Genomic DNA, 21,368 nt, shown 5'->3' with positions numbered 1-21,368 from the left:
AATTATTCAGACACTTTGACCTGACCATATTTTGCTTAAGTGTTATCTGACATAATTAAGAGTATTTTTTTCTGGCTCAGTTTAACTCTGAGATCTTGTCATATTTTATTACCATTTTTTAAACTATAGTGAATAAACTATATTAATGAATGAAATGTTCAAGGTGTCTGAATACATTTTGGTTCGACTGTGTATATGTATATATTCTGGAATCCACTGCTGCTTCAATATATATTAATTGAGTGTAAGTTATTAATCAACATTTATCTTTCTAAATATTAAATTTGAATGACTTCTTAAAATGTATTTTCCTTTTTATCTTTAAACACTAGAGAATAATGATGAATATTGTCTGTACCTCACTAAGAGAAAAGTACAACTTATCAGTGTGTTTTGAGAAACTTTTCTGTTATAGTTAAAGCCTGGGCCAACTTCAGCCTTGAAGAAGCTGTGAATCATGTGTATCTTTGTATGTGCGCCAAGTGTTCTGTGCAGGCCCTTTATGGGTACTGGTGAACAACTGGCACTCTGCTTGAGACCTGCAGACACCTTTTCTTCTGGACTTAACAAGAAATCCTGTGCTTAAATCCAGGGTCCGAGCATCAGCATCGTAATGGATAGAGATATGCTTCTGACTATTTGTCCATGTGTGGAAGATTACTAATTTTGTCTATTTTTCTTAGCCAATCAGAATCATTTAACCCAAGTAATGACGTAGTTAGTGGCCTACGAACTCCTTGTGAGACTTGAAGCTGACTTCTGCTGTTGAAACTGCAAACTATTCTTCAGTCATTTATTTTTTTAAACTCTGACTCTGGGTCTTCATTCATATTGGGTATTTAACTGTAAAACGTTAATATATATACACACAGTCAACATCCTTAAATCAACAGTTTTATTTTTGTCTTTTTTAATTTGTCATTCGCAATGCATCATAGGGTTGTATTTCTTCTTTCCCTCATTAAATTCATTAAGTATAAAGTCTTGTAGCTTTGTCTTTTTGTCCAATTTTCAAATACCCTTTTGCTCCAAATTAAAGTTTGTAATGTTGTGATTTACAGTTGGTTGGTTTGGTTCATGGTTTATAACTCTTTAACAAATTTTTTCTTTGTTTTGTATAAAAAATCCCTATGGAAAAAAATACTTCTGGAATCAACACCGCTGAAAAAACGGACAGGCACTATTGCACACTATAATGACCTTAAAGGGTCCAAAAATGAGAAATAGAGACCTTACAGACTTCATTGACATGCACGTTTTTAAAAATGTAAAAGCTGGAGGGGAAAATTAAAATTGAATTAAAAAAAAATATTTGAAGAATTTAATGCCGTTTACTGGTGCATCAAAACCCTCAATACAATTGAACATGCCAAGGCGACACATGGTGCAGACTGAAATTGGCTTTTTGAATAACACATTTATTGGAATCTCAGCAACAGGACTAGCATTCGACCCCTCCGGGGGAGAAGGGACATAAAGGGCTAGAAATTAGGCAATGGGGCGCCACAGGACTCGGTTTGACCATGTGGCTTGATGTTCTGCTGGCTTTTTAATGCCACTACTTCAATGAGTTTTGACAAAATTACCTAAATGCCTCAGTTTTGTTGGCTGAGAGCGTTTCATATCTTTTTACGCAGCAGTGGGGCTGGGGACAGTAAGTAATTTGATTCTTTTATAGTGTATTTGTTCGACATGTTGGAGAGAAGAGCGAATAACAAATTAGAAATGAGTGTCTGAGGGAGAATAAACTAAATGTTTACAAATAATTCAGTTCAATAGTTTCACAGAGGAATTGTTTCACATTAGACAAACTAGAGACATAACAATACACATTAAAGACAATTAAAGTAAAATCTTTACATTTGATTTGCCAAACATTACTGGAAAGTGACTGATTACTGCATTTATTGGAGTTTTTGTATAACTTTTTATTTTATTTAAAAGGATTTACAACACAAATTACATGCTGTTTCATTTGTACATAATGTACATACATTTTTAATGCAAGAAAGGAAACAATGCACTAAACGGGGATTGAATCAAAAAGAAAATAACTTAAAAAAAAAAAAAAAAAAATGCACTGAATGCTCTAAAACTTCAGCCTATTTTTTCTGAAAATCATACTACGTACCACCCCTGGGCATGAAAAAAATTAAAATAAAATAAAAAATAATATTATCCACCAGGTTCCTCAAGAAAATCTATTTTGCATAACTTAAGGGCTTGCATGTGGTCTTCATGCACTCTTACTGAACTTGTAGAGATCATGTGTAAAAAAATCTACTTGGCTTGTAAAGTTCAAATCTACTTGGCTGCCTCGGATAAAACTAAAATCAATGTCTAAAGATCTCCCTGATAGTACAGGCCTTGTGGTTCACCTTTATCGATTCAAAAAATAAGAACAGCAGATCAAACCCAAGAACAAGAACCAGAAAAGCCTTGAACGATGCCTTCGGTGAATGCAGCATTGGGCTCATGAAAACTATGTAAATGAAAGTTATTTATGTTCAATTGTGTGGGCATTGTGTTTTTCTTTTGTCAAAAAATTGCAATGGACATTATGAAACTATCCTGAGAGACAAGATTTGAAGTTTTCGATGTAGAACTCTTTTGGTCTGGATTTGTATCTTACCTTGGATTTCATATTCTCCACTTCATATTAACTCCAATTAAGGTTCATATTTAAAGGTATAGTTCACCCAAAAGTGAAAATTTGGTCGTTTACTCACCCTAAAGTCTTTCCAAATCTTTATGACTTTCTTTCTTATGTGTAACAGTTGCTCTTTTCACAATTAAACTGAGAACTACAGTTTTCAAGCTTCAAAAGCACCGTAAATGTGGTCCATATGACTTCTATGGAAAGTAAGCTTTGTGTAAGAAACAGACCAAAACTGTAGTAAAATATATTGGCGTCCACTCTATGTCTCTATGTAAAGTTCATGAGATATGTGTTGTCGGCAAATCTGTATACAAATTCTTTTGAGTCAGATCTTTGAGTCATAAAACCATCTGAATGATTCATTCGATTTGCTTACAATGATTAACAGTAGGGGAAGAATATCAATAAATAACTTAAATTTCACTTCGTTTTCCATATAAAGCTATCGTACAACTTGAGAAGACTTGAAATATAGCACACAAGTATTATGGACCACTTATGGTACTTTTGTGATGCATCATTATTTACACACTGACAACAATTAACAGCGGGATAAGGATATCAGTAAATAACGACTTAAATTTCAGTTTGTTTCTCGGACAAAGCTATGGTATGACTTAATGGGTTAGTTCACCCAAAAATGAAAATTCTGCCATTTATGACTCACCGTTGTGTTATTCAGATTCACCCACCTTCGTTCATCTTCGGAACACAAATTAAGATCTTTTTGAAGAAGTCTGAGACGTTTCTGTCTCTCCAGATCCAACGCAACTACCACTCCAAGGTCCAGAAAGGAAGGAAAAAGACATCAAGGTACACCATGTGACGACAGTTGCTTAAATTCAATTTTATGAAGCAACAAGAGTGCTTTGTTTGAGCAAAAAAAACACAATTTACCTTGGAGTGGTAGTTGCGTTGGATCTCTATGGAGAGACAGAAACCTCTCAGACTTCATCAAAAAGATCTTCATTTGTGTTCCGAAGAAGAACGAAGGTCTTACGGATGTGGAACGACACGAGGGTGAGTAATAAATGACAGAATTTTCAATTGGGTGAACTAACCCTTTAAGAATTGAAATATAGCTCATAATATAGTATTATGGACCACTTTTATGATACTTTTGTGATGCAAAAGAACCGTCACAAATTGCAGGAAAGCAACTGATAAAATAAAAACATTCAATGTAATTGCATGGAAAACAAAAACACTTCCAGCAAAAAAGAAAGTAATGCTGGTTTGGAACAACATGAGTAAGGTAAGCAAATGACCAAACTGTCATATGTGGGTGAATTAGTCAGCGTTCGTTCATTTTATTTGTATTTATTCAGGTCTACTCTCGCTTTGGTTGGATCAAAAGTGGCTTGCACAGGAAAATTTGTTTAAAAAGAGTCTAGAATAAATATAAATAGACAGAAAATATGGTTTAATGAGAAAGCGAAAACAGGAATCCAAATTAAATGCCATGTCATCTCAGTTAGCTACCCGTTCTTTGTTGAAAAGGTGAGACCTTTTGAAAGTAATGCTGGGTCACGAAATGAAAAAGCAACACAGGAGAGCAGAAAGCCACCTAATTTGTGACGCTCCAAGAGGGACCGGTTTTATCTGCCGAGATTTTGTGCGTCTCGGCAGCTACAACGCTCATTAAAATCAGAAGAGGATGAGGGGGCATGAGAGATTGACAAGCAGAACAGATTTCTCCCTTTCATCTCCGTTAGCATTTGCCAAATTCAATCGAAGGAGGAAAATGACATGAAAAATAGCAAAATCGCTGAACACAAACAGGGTTTCAGTCGTAGGCTCCTTAATTGGGTCCTCGGGGAAACATTCCGGCTACAAAATCCGGGATTTTGAGGTGTTTACTACAGGATGTTAAGACTCCAATGGCTGACAGAATATTAAGTTAAAAGGGTTTGATAAGGGTGAGAAAAAAAAAAAAAGAGCGGGTGGACGAGGAACACAACAGCTGCTTGTCAGTCAGGGTTTTGGCACGATTGTGTCAGTGGAGATGAGCGTTTCTAATTAAGGAGGAATAAATCAGTCTGGTTTAGTGAGAGCAAACAAAAAAGAAAGAAAAAAAAGGCTTTACTGCCCTCTGGTGTTCACTTAAAATGTTAAAGTCAGATGACCAGTGGTGTTGGGTGGGAGAGATGAAGGAAACTCAGTTGCCGCCCACTCCAGCAGCTGTAGTTGCCGTTCCAGTGACGCTGTTCAGTGCTGATTTGCCTTTGTGCCGATGGCCGCCACGCCGTCGACCACTTCCAGTGGACTTAGACTGAAAGGGACGATGAAAACCAAATCATTTCAGAGTTTCTCACTGGTTGATAGTTGTTGTTTTTTGTTTTTTCAAATTTTGTGTTTAAAGGTGCCCTTGAATGAAAAATTTAATTTATCTTGGCATTGTTAAATAACAAGAGTTCAGTACATGGAAATGACATACAGTGAGTCTCAAACTCCATTGTTTCCTCCTTTTTATATAAATCTCATTTGTTTAAAAGACCTCCGAAGAACAGGCGAATCTCAACATAACACAGACTGTTACGTAACAGTCGGGGTGTACGCCCCCAATATTTGCATATGCCAGCCCATGTTTCCAACATTATAAAAGGCATTAGACAAGGGCAGCCAGTATTAACGTCTGGATGTGCACAACCAAATCATCAGACTAGGTAAGCAAGCAAGAACAATAGCGAAAAATGGCAGATGGAGCAATAATAACTGACATGATCCATGATAACATGATATTTTTAGTGATATTTGTAAACTGTCTTTCTAAATGTTTCGTTAGCATGTTGCTAATGTACTGTTAAATGTGGTTAAAGTTACCATCGGTTATTACTGTATTCACGGAGACAAGAGAGCCGTCGCTATTTTCATTTTTAAACATTTGCAGTCTGTATAATTCATAAACACAACTTCATTCTTTATAAATCTCTCCAACAGAGTAGCATTAGCCGTTAGCCACGGAGCACTATCAAACTCATTCAAAATCAGAAGTAAACAATATAACAGTATAAAATACTCACATAATCCGACGCATGCATGACGAACACTTTGTAAAGATCCATTTTGAGGGTTATATTAGCTGTGTAAACTTTGTTAAGGCACTGTTTAAGGCAAGCGCGAGCTCTGTGGGCGGAGAGCACGAGATTTAAAGGGGCCGCAGCATAAAATCAGCGCGTTTATAATGATGCCCCAAAATAGGCAGTTAAAAAAATTAATTAAAAAAAATCTATGGGGTATTTTGATCTGAAACTTCACAGACACATTCAGGGGACACCTTAGACTTATATTACATCTTTTAAAAACATAATCTAGGGCACCTTTAAAAACAGATTAAAGTTTTTTTTTTTTTTTTTTTTAGTTTGTCATTGGAGTTTATTTTAGACAATAAAAATTATTTAAAAGACAATACAAATCTCACTTTAAAAATACTAGGTTGTTTGAAAAGACCTTCTTCTCCCCCAACAAAATAGCACTGTAGTAACAGAAACCATACTGAATAATAACAACTCGAAAGATTTTGTTTAAATCGTGTCATTTCAATAAGAAAGAAACAAATAATTCTATTATTCTAATATTATTTGTTTATATATTATCAAACAATAATTCTTTATATTTGAAAGCAAATAACCAATATATTAGCCGATAAATCTGAATCAAAATTTTTATATAATTTTTGAGAGCCTGATTACAAAAACAATAGTCTCACCATTAAAAGCCATTTCAAAAAGCACACAATTATAATGTTCTCATTATAATATTGTGTAGCTTATTTGTACTTAACTGTATTTTCCTTTTTGAAGAGAGTTCAATCATATTTCAAGCAATTCAAAACCATAATGGTGGACAATGTGCATCTGAAGTGTCTCAGCAGAAGGAAATAATCCATTATTTATTGGCTTTAATATATCGGCCAATTTTTATAATTGGGCTGATAACGATAACATTAAAAATGAACATATATCGGCCAATACTGATATGGTAGCTGATATATCATGCATCCCTATTTATTTATTTATTTATTTCCTAAATTTAACAATTATATATGTTTATCAGCAAAAGCTTCTTATAGTTTTGGTAGATTATTTTATTAATGGCAATAAAAGACTTCAAGTTCATAAACCTGTAATTTAAGATCTCAATAATGGTGACTAAAGACATCTTTATTATTTGAACACCATTTAAATAGAAGCAAACTCAGAATTTTGACCTGCAGTGACCATTAATGGGAATATCAATTAACCTTTAAGTCTAATTGAAAAGCACGTAACTTTTATTTAGACTTAAAGGTTCATTGATTTTCAGAGGTGATTTGTTGGATTCAAATACTGTTCAGGAAATAAAAAAGCCTAATTCATTAGATTAAGACTCTAATGTCCTTTATAGTCATGAAAGTATTGCTCTTAAGACGTCTGTGAATTACACTACAGCAAATTAAAATTTTAAGAAGCTTAAAGAGTTTGACCTTAAAATGCTTAAAACCCTTTTACCTTCATTTTTTTTTTTTTTTTATACCTTATTCTTTTGTTTTCATTTTTATAAAGTGTCTCCTCATCCCCTGCTGGCCACAAAGGCAGAGGAGAAGAGCAAAAGGAAGGTTTTTGTGTATTGGGGATGAAAAGGGTTGAGAAATTTCAAGGGGCTGTATGTGTCTGTGAATGTTGATGAATATAACATGCAGTCCGAAGGGAACATTAAAAGAATAGAGATGCGAAGTGGAAAAAAATTCAATACATAGCATAGTATGAGCATTAACATGATCATCAGGTTTTGCATAAACTGGAATAATCTGTATTTATTAAAAACATAATAATAATTCATATATTATATATTACACTGGCATTCAAAAGTTTTGAATAATAAGACTTTTTAATGTTTTGAAAGAAGTCTCTTCTGCTAACCAAGGCTGAATTTATTTGATCAAAAATACAGTAAAAACAGCAATATTGCAAAATATATTATTACAATTTAAAATAACATTTTCTATTTGAATATATTTTAAAATTTAATTAATTCCTTTGATGGTAAAGCTGAATTTTCTGAACTCCAGTCTTCAGTGTCACATGATCCTTCAGAAATCATTCTAATACAATGATGTGGTGCTCAGTTATTATCAATTATTATTGGTGCTCAATCATTAATAATGTTTCTTAGTATTTTCAATGTTGAAAACAATTAAAATGATTAAAATTATACTTTTTTTTTTAAATATTAAGCAGCACAATTGTTTAATTTTTTTCAAAGAGAGTGTTTGTTTTATTTCTCATATCTTTTTAGATAACTGGTATAAATTCCACATTATTAAAGGGGTCATGAATTGAGAAATTAACTTTTTCTTGAGCTTTTGATATATAAGAGGTCATCATACTTTAAGAATATCCTGTAAGTTTCAGAACTGAAAACGTCCTTGTTAGTCCAATAAAAGCTTTTATTGACACCAGGCCCAGTGAATGACTGATCCTGGAATGTGGCTATCTATGATAGATAGGTGAAATGCCAACTCAACAGAAGAAATCAACGCCTACTTCATCATTGCAATCTTTGCCCTGGCCACTGTCATGTTAGTGAGATGAGGAGGAAAGAATAGCTATACAAGACAAAAATAACATTACCTATCAAAGGATCCTAATGCTAGGAATATGGTGATTTATTTTCAACAATGTGAATGTCTCAGTTCTCAGCATTATTTATTTGAATTCGTGATTTCACTGTGGATTCTTTGGTAAATCAACTGTATTTCGGCGCAGGCTTTGCAAACAGACTTTTACGATATGGACTTGACAGTAATGTGACAACATAAGTAATTGTGTCAATTCTAATGCCTGATCTAATATGTAATGATTCATGCAGTCAGATGTTCTTTCTCATTTCAGTAATGCGTATGAATGAATTTCAATGAGGTTGATCAATGTTTTTCATTTCACTAGTGGCTTTTCAATAATTATGGCCTATACGGCCCCTCATACAAAACTCCAGTTTTATTCAACGAATCTCGTTTGCCAAGTTTACACTACAGGACTTTAAACTTCGGCAGAACGCCGTGCTGTTCAGACTACATGACTTGCTGTGGAGTCTTGAAGTCGCTGTGGTGTTCACTGCGTAAATGATATACAATAGGAGGTTACACACTACATGATCTGACGACAACTCTGTCACCCAAAGACTTTATTTGAAAATGGACATTGGAAAGAAATTAGATTACAGTGCTTCCCACACATAGACTTTACTTGGGAGGGCCGCCCAAGTATATTTGGAGACACATTTTTGCTTTTATTATTTTTATCCTCTTATACTTTTATATCCGCGCAAGATAATGATACCATCCGCGATCGATTAACTAGTCGTTTCATACCTGCTCGTTACGTGTGCGTCAGAACTGTTTACTCCCGCTAACATTCCCACGGGCGCTGCATTTTGCAAGGTCACTAGGCAGCGCAGTTGCGTGTTCTACAAGCTCGCGCAACAGCGCTTCAGTCTGCTTCAAAGTGATTCTCAATCAATGAAAAGCGCAGATTTATGCCAAGCGATTGCTAATGAACTCAAGTTGATGAATTATTACAAAGTCTACTTTATGGCCTTTATATAAAATGTTTTAGATGATTGTAAGAATCTGAAGGATCAGCCTGCAATAGTACAGACATTTCAAAATAAGAGTACCTTTGTATTTATGGGCTTGTTTATAATTAAAAGTCACAAGCTAAGTTTTTTTCTTATTCTTTTGGGCATTATTGGTATTTTGGTTACACATTAAATTGTATTTAATTTGATTTCCATTTAATTCATAGTAAATTATTGTAGTCTCCCCCATAGGAAGAAAAGACTAAGAACATTATTTGACACATATATTATTCATTTTATAAATTTTACTAGTAAAATCTGTGCCATTCACTGAGAGAGACACTATATGACAGCAAGGAGAACATAGAAAAGGATAACCATTTAAATGCTGTAATTTTGCATAATTTACAATGCATAATAATGCATAATATTAGTATGTAGTTAAATGTAATATGCTATGTAATTAAAATTAATTTCAATTTAAAAAAAAAATACTGTTAAAAATCACACAATATTTCTTTGTCACATGTAGTAGACCATTTTTGTGCCGTGGGTAATAGGAGGATTTTTCGCCCGGCTACCACCGCAAGTATATTTCAAACCTGTGGGAAGCACTGGATTAAATTTTGAATTAAATTTAATTAAAATTAAATGAACCCTTTCACACATAAGTTTAAAATATTCTGGCTGACCTCCCAGAGTTATGGCCACCATTAGAACATTTCCTTTATTGTTTCCATGACGACATGTCATGATTGTCACATAACACACCGCGGCCAGCCGGCCACACTGTATGACAGATGTATCGCTTTTCTCACCATGTCATCAACTATCTGATATTCCGATTCTCAAATATGCAAGGGAATGTTTTATCATTTAAAAACCTACATCATGATCTTGCTCTTAATCTATAACGTGAGATGGGCGCCACCTTGTTTGTTTGTGCTTTAGTTCAGAGAGTCCTGTCAGTCGGATTTATAGGCTACAGCACGTAAATTCATCCATTTGTACCGAAATACATGTGGCTGGTGAACTGGGAGAAGAATAGAGTGAGCTTTATAGTTAGTTACTTACACAATGTGTATCTGACATGAATAAACTTCGACAAATTATATTTGAATGGATTGCTTCCACAGACATCAGTGTATATTTCATTGGCTGTAGCTCATCGCGACACGTGACACCACTGGACACCACCTCAGCTGACAGCTCCAGATATTTAGCAGGCGTCAGTGAGGTGTTTTGATGTGTTGTTGAGTAGTTCCCATATAAAGATTGGCGAGCGCCGATCACCCGCTTATTTTCACCCGATCACAGCCCGACCTGTCGGCGAGCTTGTTAACTTGCAAATCGGGCTTAAAATCCTGTAGTGTGAACTTGGCATTAGTTACAATGCGTTTGCATAGTTAGTTACAATGAAAGCATTCGTTAGTGTGCATAAATTGAGTTGCAATGACGAAATCACTACTTTCATGCGCTCAACAACATGTCTGTGATCAGCTACAGTGTTCATCTCTGCAACCTTTCATGCCACGATCTAAATATAGTGCCATAGATCTAAATGTAATGCAACACTTTTCACGATTAGTTAACCTTGAGAGCTGTAATAGTAAAAATGTGCTAAAAGTTTTCAAGAGAGTAATACGTAGCTATTTCAAATGGAAAGATGTCAGCCAATCACGTTTAGTCTCACAGCAGACACGCCCCTTAAAACAGAGCGTTCAAATCAGAGGGCTAATATCAGGGTAGGAAAAATGCATTTTATTTCTAAATAATGACAATTTTTGATGTAAAATGCATACTAACATTATAAGTGCATCCCAGGAAACATTATAAAACATTAAAATAACACAGTTCATGACCCCTTTAAGCAAGTCACAGTTCTTATGCAATATGGGGAAGAAGAAAGATCTTTCTGAAGAAGAAATGTTATGCAAAAGGTATGAAAACAACTAATATTGTGTGAAAACTGGATGGGGAATATCGAATTATCATAAGATTTGTGAAAACTAAAATCTGAATGTTTATTGTACTGAAATCCCACTGATACGTCACTTGCATAATTTGGAAAACAGTGTATATACAGTATATTTACCATACTTATATATATATATATATATATATATATATATATATATATATATATATATATATATATATATATATATATATATATATATATACACACCACTGTACATATTATTATTATTTACTTATTGCTGACTTCAAATAAATTGCAACAAAGTGTCTCTCACCAGTTGTCCTATTTGAGGGCTTTCTCCCATCTGTGTAGTTTCCTCGCTGGCTGATGAAGACCCTTCCACCTGTGACAATGTTTTCTTGGTAGACTGCATCTTGGCCAGAGGCTTGGTTTGAAGCAGCTGTCGTACACGCACAGACAACAGACAGGAGTTTCATAAGGAAATGCGTTGCCAGTTTTTTTGACTCATGCTGGAAGGTAACGAATCTTTTTATTTACTGTAGAGATGTCAATCATGCATATTTCATAATGTCAGCCAATACAGTAAAACAGATTCAGATGGATGAATCTCAAAGAACCTGCCAAGAACATGTCATATATCACATCTAAATAAAAAGAAAAGAAATAAGAAATTATAAATTTTCACAAAGAAAATGAAACCTATTATTTGGACCACTAAGATTTTTTATGGTATTCCAGTAGTTAATATAATTTAAAATAATTCAACAATATTTAATATTTAATTCTAACTTTTTATTCCTCTGAATTGTGAGATATAAACATACAACTAAGAGTTAAAAAGTCTGAACTGAGAGATATAAACTCGCAATTCTGAGAAAAATGTCAGAATTGTGAGCTAAAAAGTTGCTATTACCTTTTTAATTTTTTTAGAAGGCAGAAAGAAGCTTCAATAGTAATGTGACCTTGACACGTTTATGTGAAATTCTTCGTTTTTTTTTTCTAACTTTGCTTTTAAACTCTTTTCATGACCTCTGACCTTAGTGATGGTGCCCACGGCCTTTGTCCTGCCCTCCCTGAAGACGAGTCTCTGGTCCGTGTGAAGGTACTCGGGGGTCTTGATGAAACGGAAGTGTACAGTGGCTTTGTCCCCCGTCCGTAAACAGTCTTTGTTCATGCCGATTATGGTGGCGGTCTGTCTGATACTGCCACAGTGAACTATGACAGAGAAAAACTCATGAAAAAAGTGCTAAATTGTTGCAAATATGAGGGTGAATTTGTGATTGAGAAAATTTCAACGCAACAAAGGCTAGTTCATATAAATATTCATATATTAATGTAGGTTTATACTAATATATATTTAAAAAGATATTGTAAAAATATTTTATAAAGGTAAAACTGTATAGATTTATACTATAATGTTGATTATGACACAAAATAAAAATGTAAAATATGTTTTCCCAAATTCAAATAGTATATTCAGATATATTTCAAAAGTATTAAACAATTATCATTTTTATACCTAATTTCATAAAGGTAAACAGTGTAGAACATGAAACAAAAAGTAAAAACAGCAAAATGAAACAAAATTTAGTGCTAAAATTTGTGTATTGTATTTGATAAAATATACGACATATATACGACAAAATATTCTATATATTATTAATGGTTTATATATAAATTATAAATAAATATTTATAAAAACATACAAAAGGTGGTTCATATTTCTTTTCAGTTTTTAGATAATCTATATTGACTAATTAATTAGTTACCTTTTTCTGGTGTCGAAATTATAAATAATGAGATCTTAGGATTTTTAAATTAATACAATTTTAAATAAATATTTACTGCTTTAAAATCCAAATATTTTGAATCTTTTTTATTTATAATTTTATTTAATTTTATTTATGATTAAAATATTTAATATAAGAAACAAACAAAAAAAAATCTAATATTTTACATTTACATTTTCATTATTTTGATTAATTTTTATTATTAATTTTTTTAATTTGTATTAAATGTTTAATATAGATTATATAAAAATAATGTTAAGTATTTATTATCATGAGTAACAAGAATGCACTCAAATAATTAAAGGTGCAATAGGTGATTCTCTACAGAAACATTTTGTTTTACTGGTTGAATGTCTCCTCATATCCTGATAGCAATCACTGTGTTAAATGGTCTAAATGTATTTTTATAAATATATATATATCATCTGTGGAAGATGTAGGACCATAAAATGTTCATCCAATCATTAGATTCGGTCTGAATGAAATAATACGATGTCCTACCTGCCTGTCCTACCTACAACCCGTGACGTTCTAACCGGAGCTGTTCAGTCAGACTCGGAATTATGAGTATCCTTTTCAACAGTATCAACCCCGAAATTAATCTGCAGCAGTCAGGTACAAGCTCTCGAAGTTGCTTACGTTCATTATTATTATAATGATGATATGTGCTTCGAGACATAAGGTAGTTTAACGCCATCTATTGTGACACTTTGCTGAGAGCAGCTGTGTGTGTGCATTCATGTGTTTCAGAGGAGGCGTGGCTTTGGACAGCGATTTGCAGGGAGGGTGGGATGTTGAGATTTGAAAGCTAGCTCGCTATTGCTAGCCTCTCTGAAAATGTCCTATTGCACCTTTAATATTTGTCTCTTCAACTCACCCATAGCTTGGTATCTCGGCGATATCGTCGTTGGATGGTGGAGTACGAGAATCTCAGCCTCAAACTCCCAGCATGCCTGTGGGTTGAGGCGGGGCGACACCATCACCATTCCCTTTCTGATAGACGAGCGCTTGATCTTCTTCAGGGCGAACGAGGCTGTCTGCCCACCACGCACTTCTTTAACAGGCATGCGCTTGCGGTGGATGGATTTGACGGTGATGGGGATGAAGACGCCCAGAGGGTCTGGACCGAGGAGCAATGTGTCATTCAGCCGTATTAATCCTCGTAAAGTAGTCCCTGATACTACAGTGCCGACACCCTGAGGAACATACAAGAAGTTGAAACGACTGAGGGAGACATAGAGAGTGTTTGAGAGTGTAACTCAAAGGAACACATCCTATATAGGGTAATTCATATATATTTATACAAGATAGACATAAAATTACAACTTATATTTGCACAAAATCATGCACACATGTACTTGAACTAAGTAATGTAGTCAGCTCGTGTCGTGAATTTGTTCATCCTGTAATAACAAGCCGAAACACAGCAACTAGAATTCACAATATTTTAATACAATATTGTATACAATTATAATCTTATGTAAATGACAGTCCCAGCAGTTATTAATGTTGTGCATTGCTGTTTGGCTGCCAGTGGTATGGTCCTTTCTGAATGAAGCCAATAATTCTGCCGATCTGACTCCTTTGGGATCAAATAAATTTGCAGTTCTGACGACTGTTGAAACGGCTAACAGCACCACATATCCCAGACATATTGTAAATTTGTTGTGAACCTTCTGAGAGTGTTTTGTTGGCCTTCCTCTGGTAGTTGTAGCTGCTGTCACCATAGACTTAAACAGAGCGCGCAGCTGTGACCGGACACAAATATGGCGGCGATAGAATACAGTGACGTCACATGAAACCCATGGAAATGGCATACCGGAACTGAATATGTGTCATCAATCTGAAACTCCGGGGGCTCGTCATCTTTAAATGAGGTTCTGGGGGACAGCAGGTTCAGGAACATTTTCAACAAGTCCATGTTTTCACCCGTCACATTCGAGATCTGGAAAATCGGACACATCCTAGCCACAAAAATAACGGTTTGATTTAGTATGCATTTATTACTCTCAGGCTGATGCTTACTGAGATTCTTTGTGTGAAAAATAACCATTTTTGTACAAATCGTTCACTTTTCCGAAATCTTGCTTTCCAAAACAGATATTTTTTTCCACATATTCAATTTAATTATAGTCATTTTTCTGTACAGTCTAATCTCTAATGTTAATTTGTCATACCATACAATCCACCATCAAAATAAGTTTCATTATTCCAGCTGCTGTGAGAAAAGACTAGCTGGGACTCCTTTATGTAAACAGATGTGACGTAATGGCGCAAAGATGAACAGCGGCATGCTTGAATTTCCCGCGGAAACCTTACCAATATTAACCAAATTAGAAAACATTACTACAAGCTAACCGTTGTGAATCGGGTTAAGGTAAGGAGGTAGTTTTAAACACTGGCTGGTTATGTACTTGCTCAAAAATTGATTTTAGATCATTTTTAACCCAAAAGTTATTAATTGCAGATTTAAATAAAATTTAAAATATAATTCTAGTTTATAAGAAAACAAAAATCAATTAAGTTCCGGAATCTTGCTTTCTTGCTTTTTTTTTTCACATAATCAATTTAATTATAGTCATTTTACATTTTCAAAAAGCAATAAAAGTGCAATTTTGTACAGTTTTCGAAGAAAATGTGGTTGGTATTTATGCTAAGATGTTGTGGTGGTTGCCAAGGTGTTGCTAAGCAGTTGCTAAGGTGTTCCAAGATTTTTTTAGGCTGTTCTTTCTGATTGATTAGTGGCCTAAAGTGTCAAAAACAAACAAACAAACAAACAAAAAAAAACAAGACTTTCCTGTTTTATTGTCCAACATACGAAAATTTGGTAAAATTACCTCTCTGAGCTGAAGTTTGAGGCCGTAACGATGACATCATCCTTGTTTTGCACCAAAACTGGAATTTTTCTGCATCCTGGAGATTTGAGTAACCTCTGTAATAACTTTAGTGTCTCTACAACACACACACACACACACAAAAAACAACAACAACAACAACAAAAAAAAAACTGTCAAATGGCTGGTTTGATATTTTACATCAACTTTACATCAACAACTTACATCAAATATTTTGACTGAAATAAGAAATAATTTTAAATTTAACTTACAATTTCAGAACCACATAAACATGATAACTTTTGCAGAACGTGTAAGGATACAAGAAAGGGGCTGTTTGCAAACTCCACACTGCACTACAAATCTAAAGATCTCATTATTTATACTTACAGAGAAGCTTAAAGATGTAATCAAATCTACATTTCAATTTAAATTGTAATTATTAAAAGGATTAGTCCACTTTTAAATACATTTATCCTGATAAATTTACTCACCCCCATGTCATCCAAGATGTTCATGCCTTTCTTTCGTCCATCGAAAAGAAATGAAGGTTTTTGAGGAAAACATTCCAGGATTTTTCTCCATATAGTGGATTTCAATGGCTACCAACAGGTTGAAGGTCCAAATTGCAGTTTTAGTGCAGCTTCAAAGGGCTTTAAACGATACCAGATGAGTAATAAGGGTCTTATCTAGCGAAACGATTTTCGAAAAAAATACAACCATTTGTTTTATAAACAAAATATCGCCTTGAACGTACTTTCCGTTTCCGCATTCTTCAAAACGCTTACGCTGAATGTTCTACGCCTTCCCTATTCTACTTACGGAATGAACACAGCGCCAGTGTCGTTTTTTTCCATAAGTTGAATAGGGAAGGCGTAGAACATTCAGCGTAACCGTTTTGAAGAATGCGGAAACGGAAAGTACGTTCAAGGCGATATTTTGTTTATAAAACATAAACGGTTGTATTTTTTTCGAAAATCGTTTCGCTAGATAAGACCCTTATTCCTCGTTTGGTATCATTTAAAGCCCTTTGAAGCTGCACTAAAACTGCAATTTGGACCTTCAATCTGTTGGTAGCCATTGAAATCCACTATATGGAGAAAAATCCTGGAATGTTTTCCTCAAAAACCTTCATTTCTTTTCGAGTGACGAAAGAAAGACATGAACATTTTGGATGACATGGGGGTGAGTCAATTTATCAGGAAAAGTGTATTTAAAAGTGGACTAATCCTTTAAAGCTGCAGTCCGTAAGTTTTGCCTCTTTGTCGCCATCTCTGTTTGAAACCCGCAATTGCAGTTATTTGCGGAATTATCATCTTAACGTGGGTTGTGTATCGGCACGGCTCCTCACTGCGGATAAATCTAATGTTTTGAGGAGAATGTTTGGCTGTCAGTCACCGCACCAGAGGATACTGTACTTCGGAATCACAGATTGTAGTCTTCCAAAATAAGAATTTTCACCGGAAAATGTCATCTGAACAAGTAAGTAACTTGTCTGACACCTTTGTTCTGAAAGCATTACAATAAATTGCGCTGCCAATGGTGATTAAATCTAACGGTCGCTTAGCTCATATCACATCAAACTGCAAATTATTATTATGGTTATATTTTGTTCTCAAATTGTTAATGTTAACAACATCAGCATTGCATGACTATGTGTATTTATTTAGTGTGTATTAGCGTTACCTGTAGATTTCAATTTCTGTACAGTCTAACCTCTAACATTAATTTGTCATACCATACAATCCGCCATCAAAACAAGTTTCATTATTCCAGCTGCTGTGAGAAAAGACTATAAATTAGGGCTGCACGATATATCGCATGTGATTGTCACGCGCATTTCGTCAGTAAAGCCGGTTCCCTGATTACCGCTAAATCGCCATCACCTGCTTTCAAATGGAGCGGCATTTAATAGACAGAACCGTAGATCACTGAAAAGCCACGCAATATCACGTTCATTATCGACGGCGATTCATCCGTGATATGAACACGATATTGCGTGGCTTTTCAGTGATCTATGGCTCTGTCTATTAAATGCCGCTCCATTTGAAAGCAGGTGATGGTGATTAAATGATCCGTCACCTGCAGCATCCTCACATGCCATGTAGCCTACTAGCTGGGACTCCTTTATGTAAACAGATGTGACGTAATGGCGCAAAGATGAACAGCGGCATGCTTGAATTTCCCGCGGAAACCTACCAATATTACCTGAATTAGAAAACATTATTACAAGCTAACCGTTGTGAATCGGTAAGGAGGTAGTTTTGAACACTGGCTGCATGTACTTGCTCAAAAAATTATTTTGGATCATTTTTAACCCAAAAGTTTGAAGTTGCAGCTTTAAATTAAATTTAAAAAGTAATTCTAGTTTATAAGAAAACAAAAGTCAATTAAGTCAAATATTAATTCTTTATTTATTCTACTCACCCATGGCTTGGTATCTTGGTGATATTGTCATTGGATGGTGCAATAACAGATGAAATTATTGTCTACACTAATCAACATTATGCCACAAATGCTGTTGATAAAATATAAGATTTGCGTTACCTTGTAAGATGTTAGCGGGACACATGTCTATCTTAGTTACGACTACAAAAACAGGAACGTTGAGGGCCAGAGCGAGACCGAGGTGCTCTTTAGTCATGCCAATGATTCCCGCATTACTTCCCACCTTCATGACAAAGAAAAAGACACAGTTCGTAAAACTTTAACCCACCGAGTACGTACACCTGAGGCACACCAACCCCTCACCATTAGCATGCAGAAGTCCGGCATGTGGCCTGTCATGCCGAAAACGGTGGTCTTCAGGTACTTCTCGTGCCCCGCCAGGTCGATGAATGTGATGACCTTTGACGACCTCTCGCAGATCTTGGTCCAGTCCAGGCTGCCCCCGTGACTGTCTGGTTTGTTGACCACCTGCCCTTCCTGGTCGAAACCCAGGATGTCATTGCCGACACTGCTGGTCCGGCCGCTCTCCATCTCGTGTTTGTGGCGAAAGAGCTTCTGACGGGCAAATCCGCGACCATTGTCGAGCTCGCCGTGGGTTAGGACGCCCAGGAGTGTGCTTTTACCAGCGTCTACATTACCTACGACCGCCACTCTGAGGCAAGAATGTGTAAACATGATTTTAAGGAAAAAAAAACTTTTTTTAACACACGTTCTTTGCAAACCTCATCTAACCTGACTTCCAGAAAGTCTGCCTCTCCAACGCGGCGCCTAATGAGATAATCGCGGACGTGTCCCGCCGTCTCCATCCTCTCTCTCAGCAGAATCAGGTCACCGTCAACCTGCTCGCAAAGAGACTGCACCGTAGCGACAGATGCTTCCATATCACGCTCATCCAGACCATAATCACCACCGTCTGAGAGACAGAGACACCATGAATTTATCAGCACTCTAAATAAGCCATTTACATCTACGAAAATAACCTCACCTGTCCCCATGCCAACCACATAGATAGTTTCTCCGCATCCTTCCTCCATTCGTTCTCGCAGCTGCTTTTGTAAACAGTCATACTGCTCTCCTGTAGGGCTGACCAATGCAAACTGACAACAAATAACAAAAATATCATTGCATTATTACAGTAACTAGCTAATAATGCATTTATTTAAAATAGCAAATGATTATAAAGAAGTATGGAAGCTTGTTTCTGCCATGAAATAAAAACATTAAAAAAAGTAATTGTGACTTTTTATCTCACAATTCAGACTTTTGTTTCTCAGAATTGAGAGTCATAAAAAGTCAGTAATGTCAGTTGACTTTTCCTCAGAATTGCGAGTTTATACAGTATACCACGATTCTGACTTTATAACTTGCAATTATGACATTATATCTCACAATTCTGAAAAAAAAAGCAGAATTGCAAGAAATAAACTTACAATTGTGAGATAAAATGTCACAATTACTTTTTTTTTGTCAGAAAGCTTCCATAAAGAAGAATTTATATTCTAAATAATGATAGCACAAGCACACTTCTCAATCAAAAATAAGTTTGTCAATTATTAAATTAAAACAAATAAGTTTAATAAATCAAATTGCATTGCTTTAGACAGCATGTTACAACAAAGTCACTTTTCTGAGCCATTTTTGCCATTAAAAATATTTTAAACAGTATATACAATAAACTTGGTTTGATATTTTGTACAATTTAAATCTTATTTAATGATATTTGTACACAAGCGTGACTTACTGTAAGTGTCCAAATACATTTTGAGGGCACCTATAAATCCTTATTTGTAGCTAAACCTTTTCATATTGCGTTTTTATTGCAGTTTTACATGAATTAAAAATGCAACTACCTTCAAATTCACCCTACCACAATATTAATCAAGTTTAGGTTAGATCGCACACATGCACATAAGTCTGGGGTCTCGGCACTGTTGATGTAGTGCCAGCTGGCGTTCACATGCACAGCCAACGTGTCACTCATGCAGCAGCGTTTGCATTGAATTCAAAGTTGTTAATTGTGTTTAAACACCACGCATTGATCAAATAAACTAAGGTATTGATTCATGCACACAGAGAAGCGTTCATATCAGCTGTCAGGCCTGAAAGCCACCTTGCTAGTGAGGTCTAAATGATCCTCGGCTTCCCCGTTCTGGTTGTCGCCGGCGTCGCTGCGCTCAGCGCCGGGCGAATCCTCCGCGCAACCCGGGTCAGGTGCGAACATACATGCCGGCACCACCGACTCCACAGCGGGGCTTAAACTGGACTCCGTCGCCGCCATGTACTCCTCCAACCTGGGCATGGAATAGGGATTGATCCAGAGAAGTTTTTTTTTCTTTTTCGTTGGTTCTGAAATTAGGGTAAATTGCGTTTAACCTTACAACTTTGTCACTCTAACGTAGACTACATGCACTTTTAATATGAGGAATATGGGGCCTCTAGGGAGACACGCCTACTCGGTGAATAAGTAGCCTTTCTAAATTTTAAAGTTTCTTTTATTAACTTTTATGTTAAACAGAAATTAGATTTATTTTAATGCACGTTTTCACGTGGCATACTGTAAAAAAAATGTAATCGACTTTAACGTAGACTACCCGTTTTAAGTGTAATTTATGCACTTTTAATATGAAAGCGACGCCTACTCATGAATAATTAACGAAGTAAGTCTGAATAAGTACTTCTAAACTTTTTTTTTTTTAGTGAGACTTTATATGAAACTAAAGTTAGGTTTAATGCGCTGTCCTTTTAAAAAGTTCAACTTTAATTAAAGTACTCGTGTAGATGACGTATCAGAAGGGGATCTCCGTCAAGGCACGCCTACTTTGTGATAATTTAATTTACATAATTACATTAAAGTGCCAGCAGGCAAGTCTAAACATGTCTCTGTAGGAGCAATAAATTAATATTATTAAATGTAAATCTAATACATGACTGTGATTTTAACTGCGATATGCTTTAATAGATATATAATGAATCAAGACAAGAGTTTGGAAAAAAGCTAGCATATTATACCAAATTTATGTTTTGTTTACTTTTGCATTAAGGCGCTCTTGGAGTGTGTGGAAGAGGTGTGAACACAAGGTGGCAGTGTTGTGTCGTACATATGGTAATTATGATATTATATTACTACTAATTATATT

At 35.3% G+C, this 21,368-nt stretch overlaps 1 protein-coding gene across 1 annotated transcript; it reads right to left on the bottom strand.

The window, feature by feature from the left end:
• Window positions 1-1,888: 1,888 nt before the first annotated feature.
• gtpbp1l (GTP binding protein 1, like) lies at window positions 1,889-20,767 on the bottom strand. The gene is made up of 11 exons (XM_048163819.1): window positions 20,342-20,767; window positions 19,217-19,328; window positions 18,964-19,144; window positions 18,535-18,883; window positions 18,331-18,454; window positions 15,787-15,901; window positions 14,769-14,913; window positions 13,827-14,145; window positions 12,196-12,374; window positions 11,473-11,598; window positions 1,889-4,931 (listed from the first exon to the last, which is right to left on the bottom strand). Exons 1-11 carry the CDS (start codon window positions 20,528-20,530, stop codon window positions 4,818-4,820), a joined length of 1,953 nt encoding a protein of 650 aa, XP_048019776.1. The 5' UTR covers window positions 20,531-20,767; the 3' UTR covers window positions 1,889-4,817.
• Window positions 20,768-21,368: the final 601 nt, after the last annotated feature.

The sequence above is a fragment of the Megalobrama amblycephala genome, linkage group LG2, assembly GCF_018812025.1.
Source record: "Megalobrama amblycephala isolate DHTTF-2021 linkage group LG2, ASM1881202v1, whole genome shotgun sequence".
NCBI lineage: Eukaryota > Metazoa > Chordata > Actinopteri > Cypriniformes > Xenocyprididae > Megalobrama > Megalobrama amblycephala.
The sequence above is the reverse complement of the archived record's forward strand: the minus strand, read 5'-3'. Positions and strand labels throughout refer to the sequence as shown.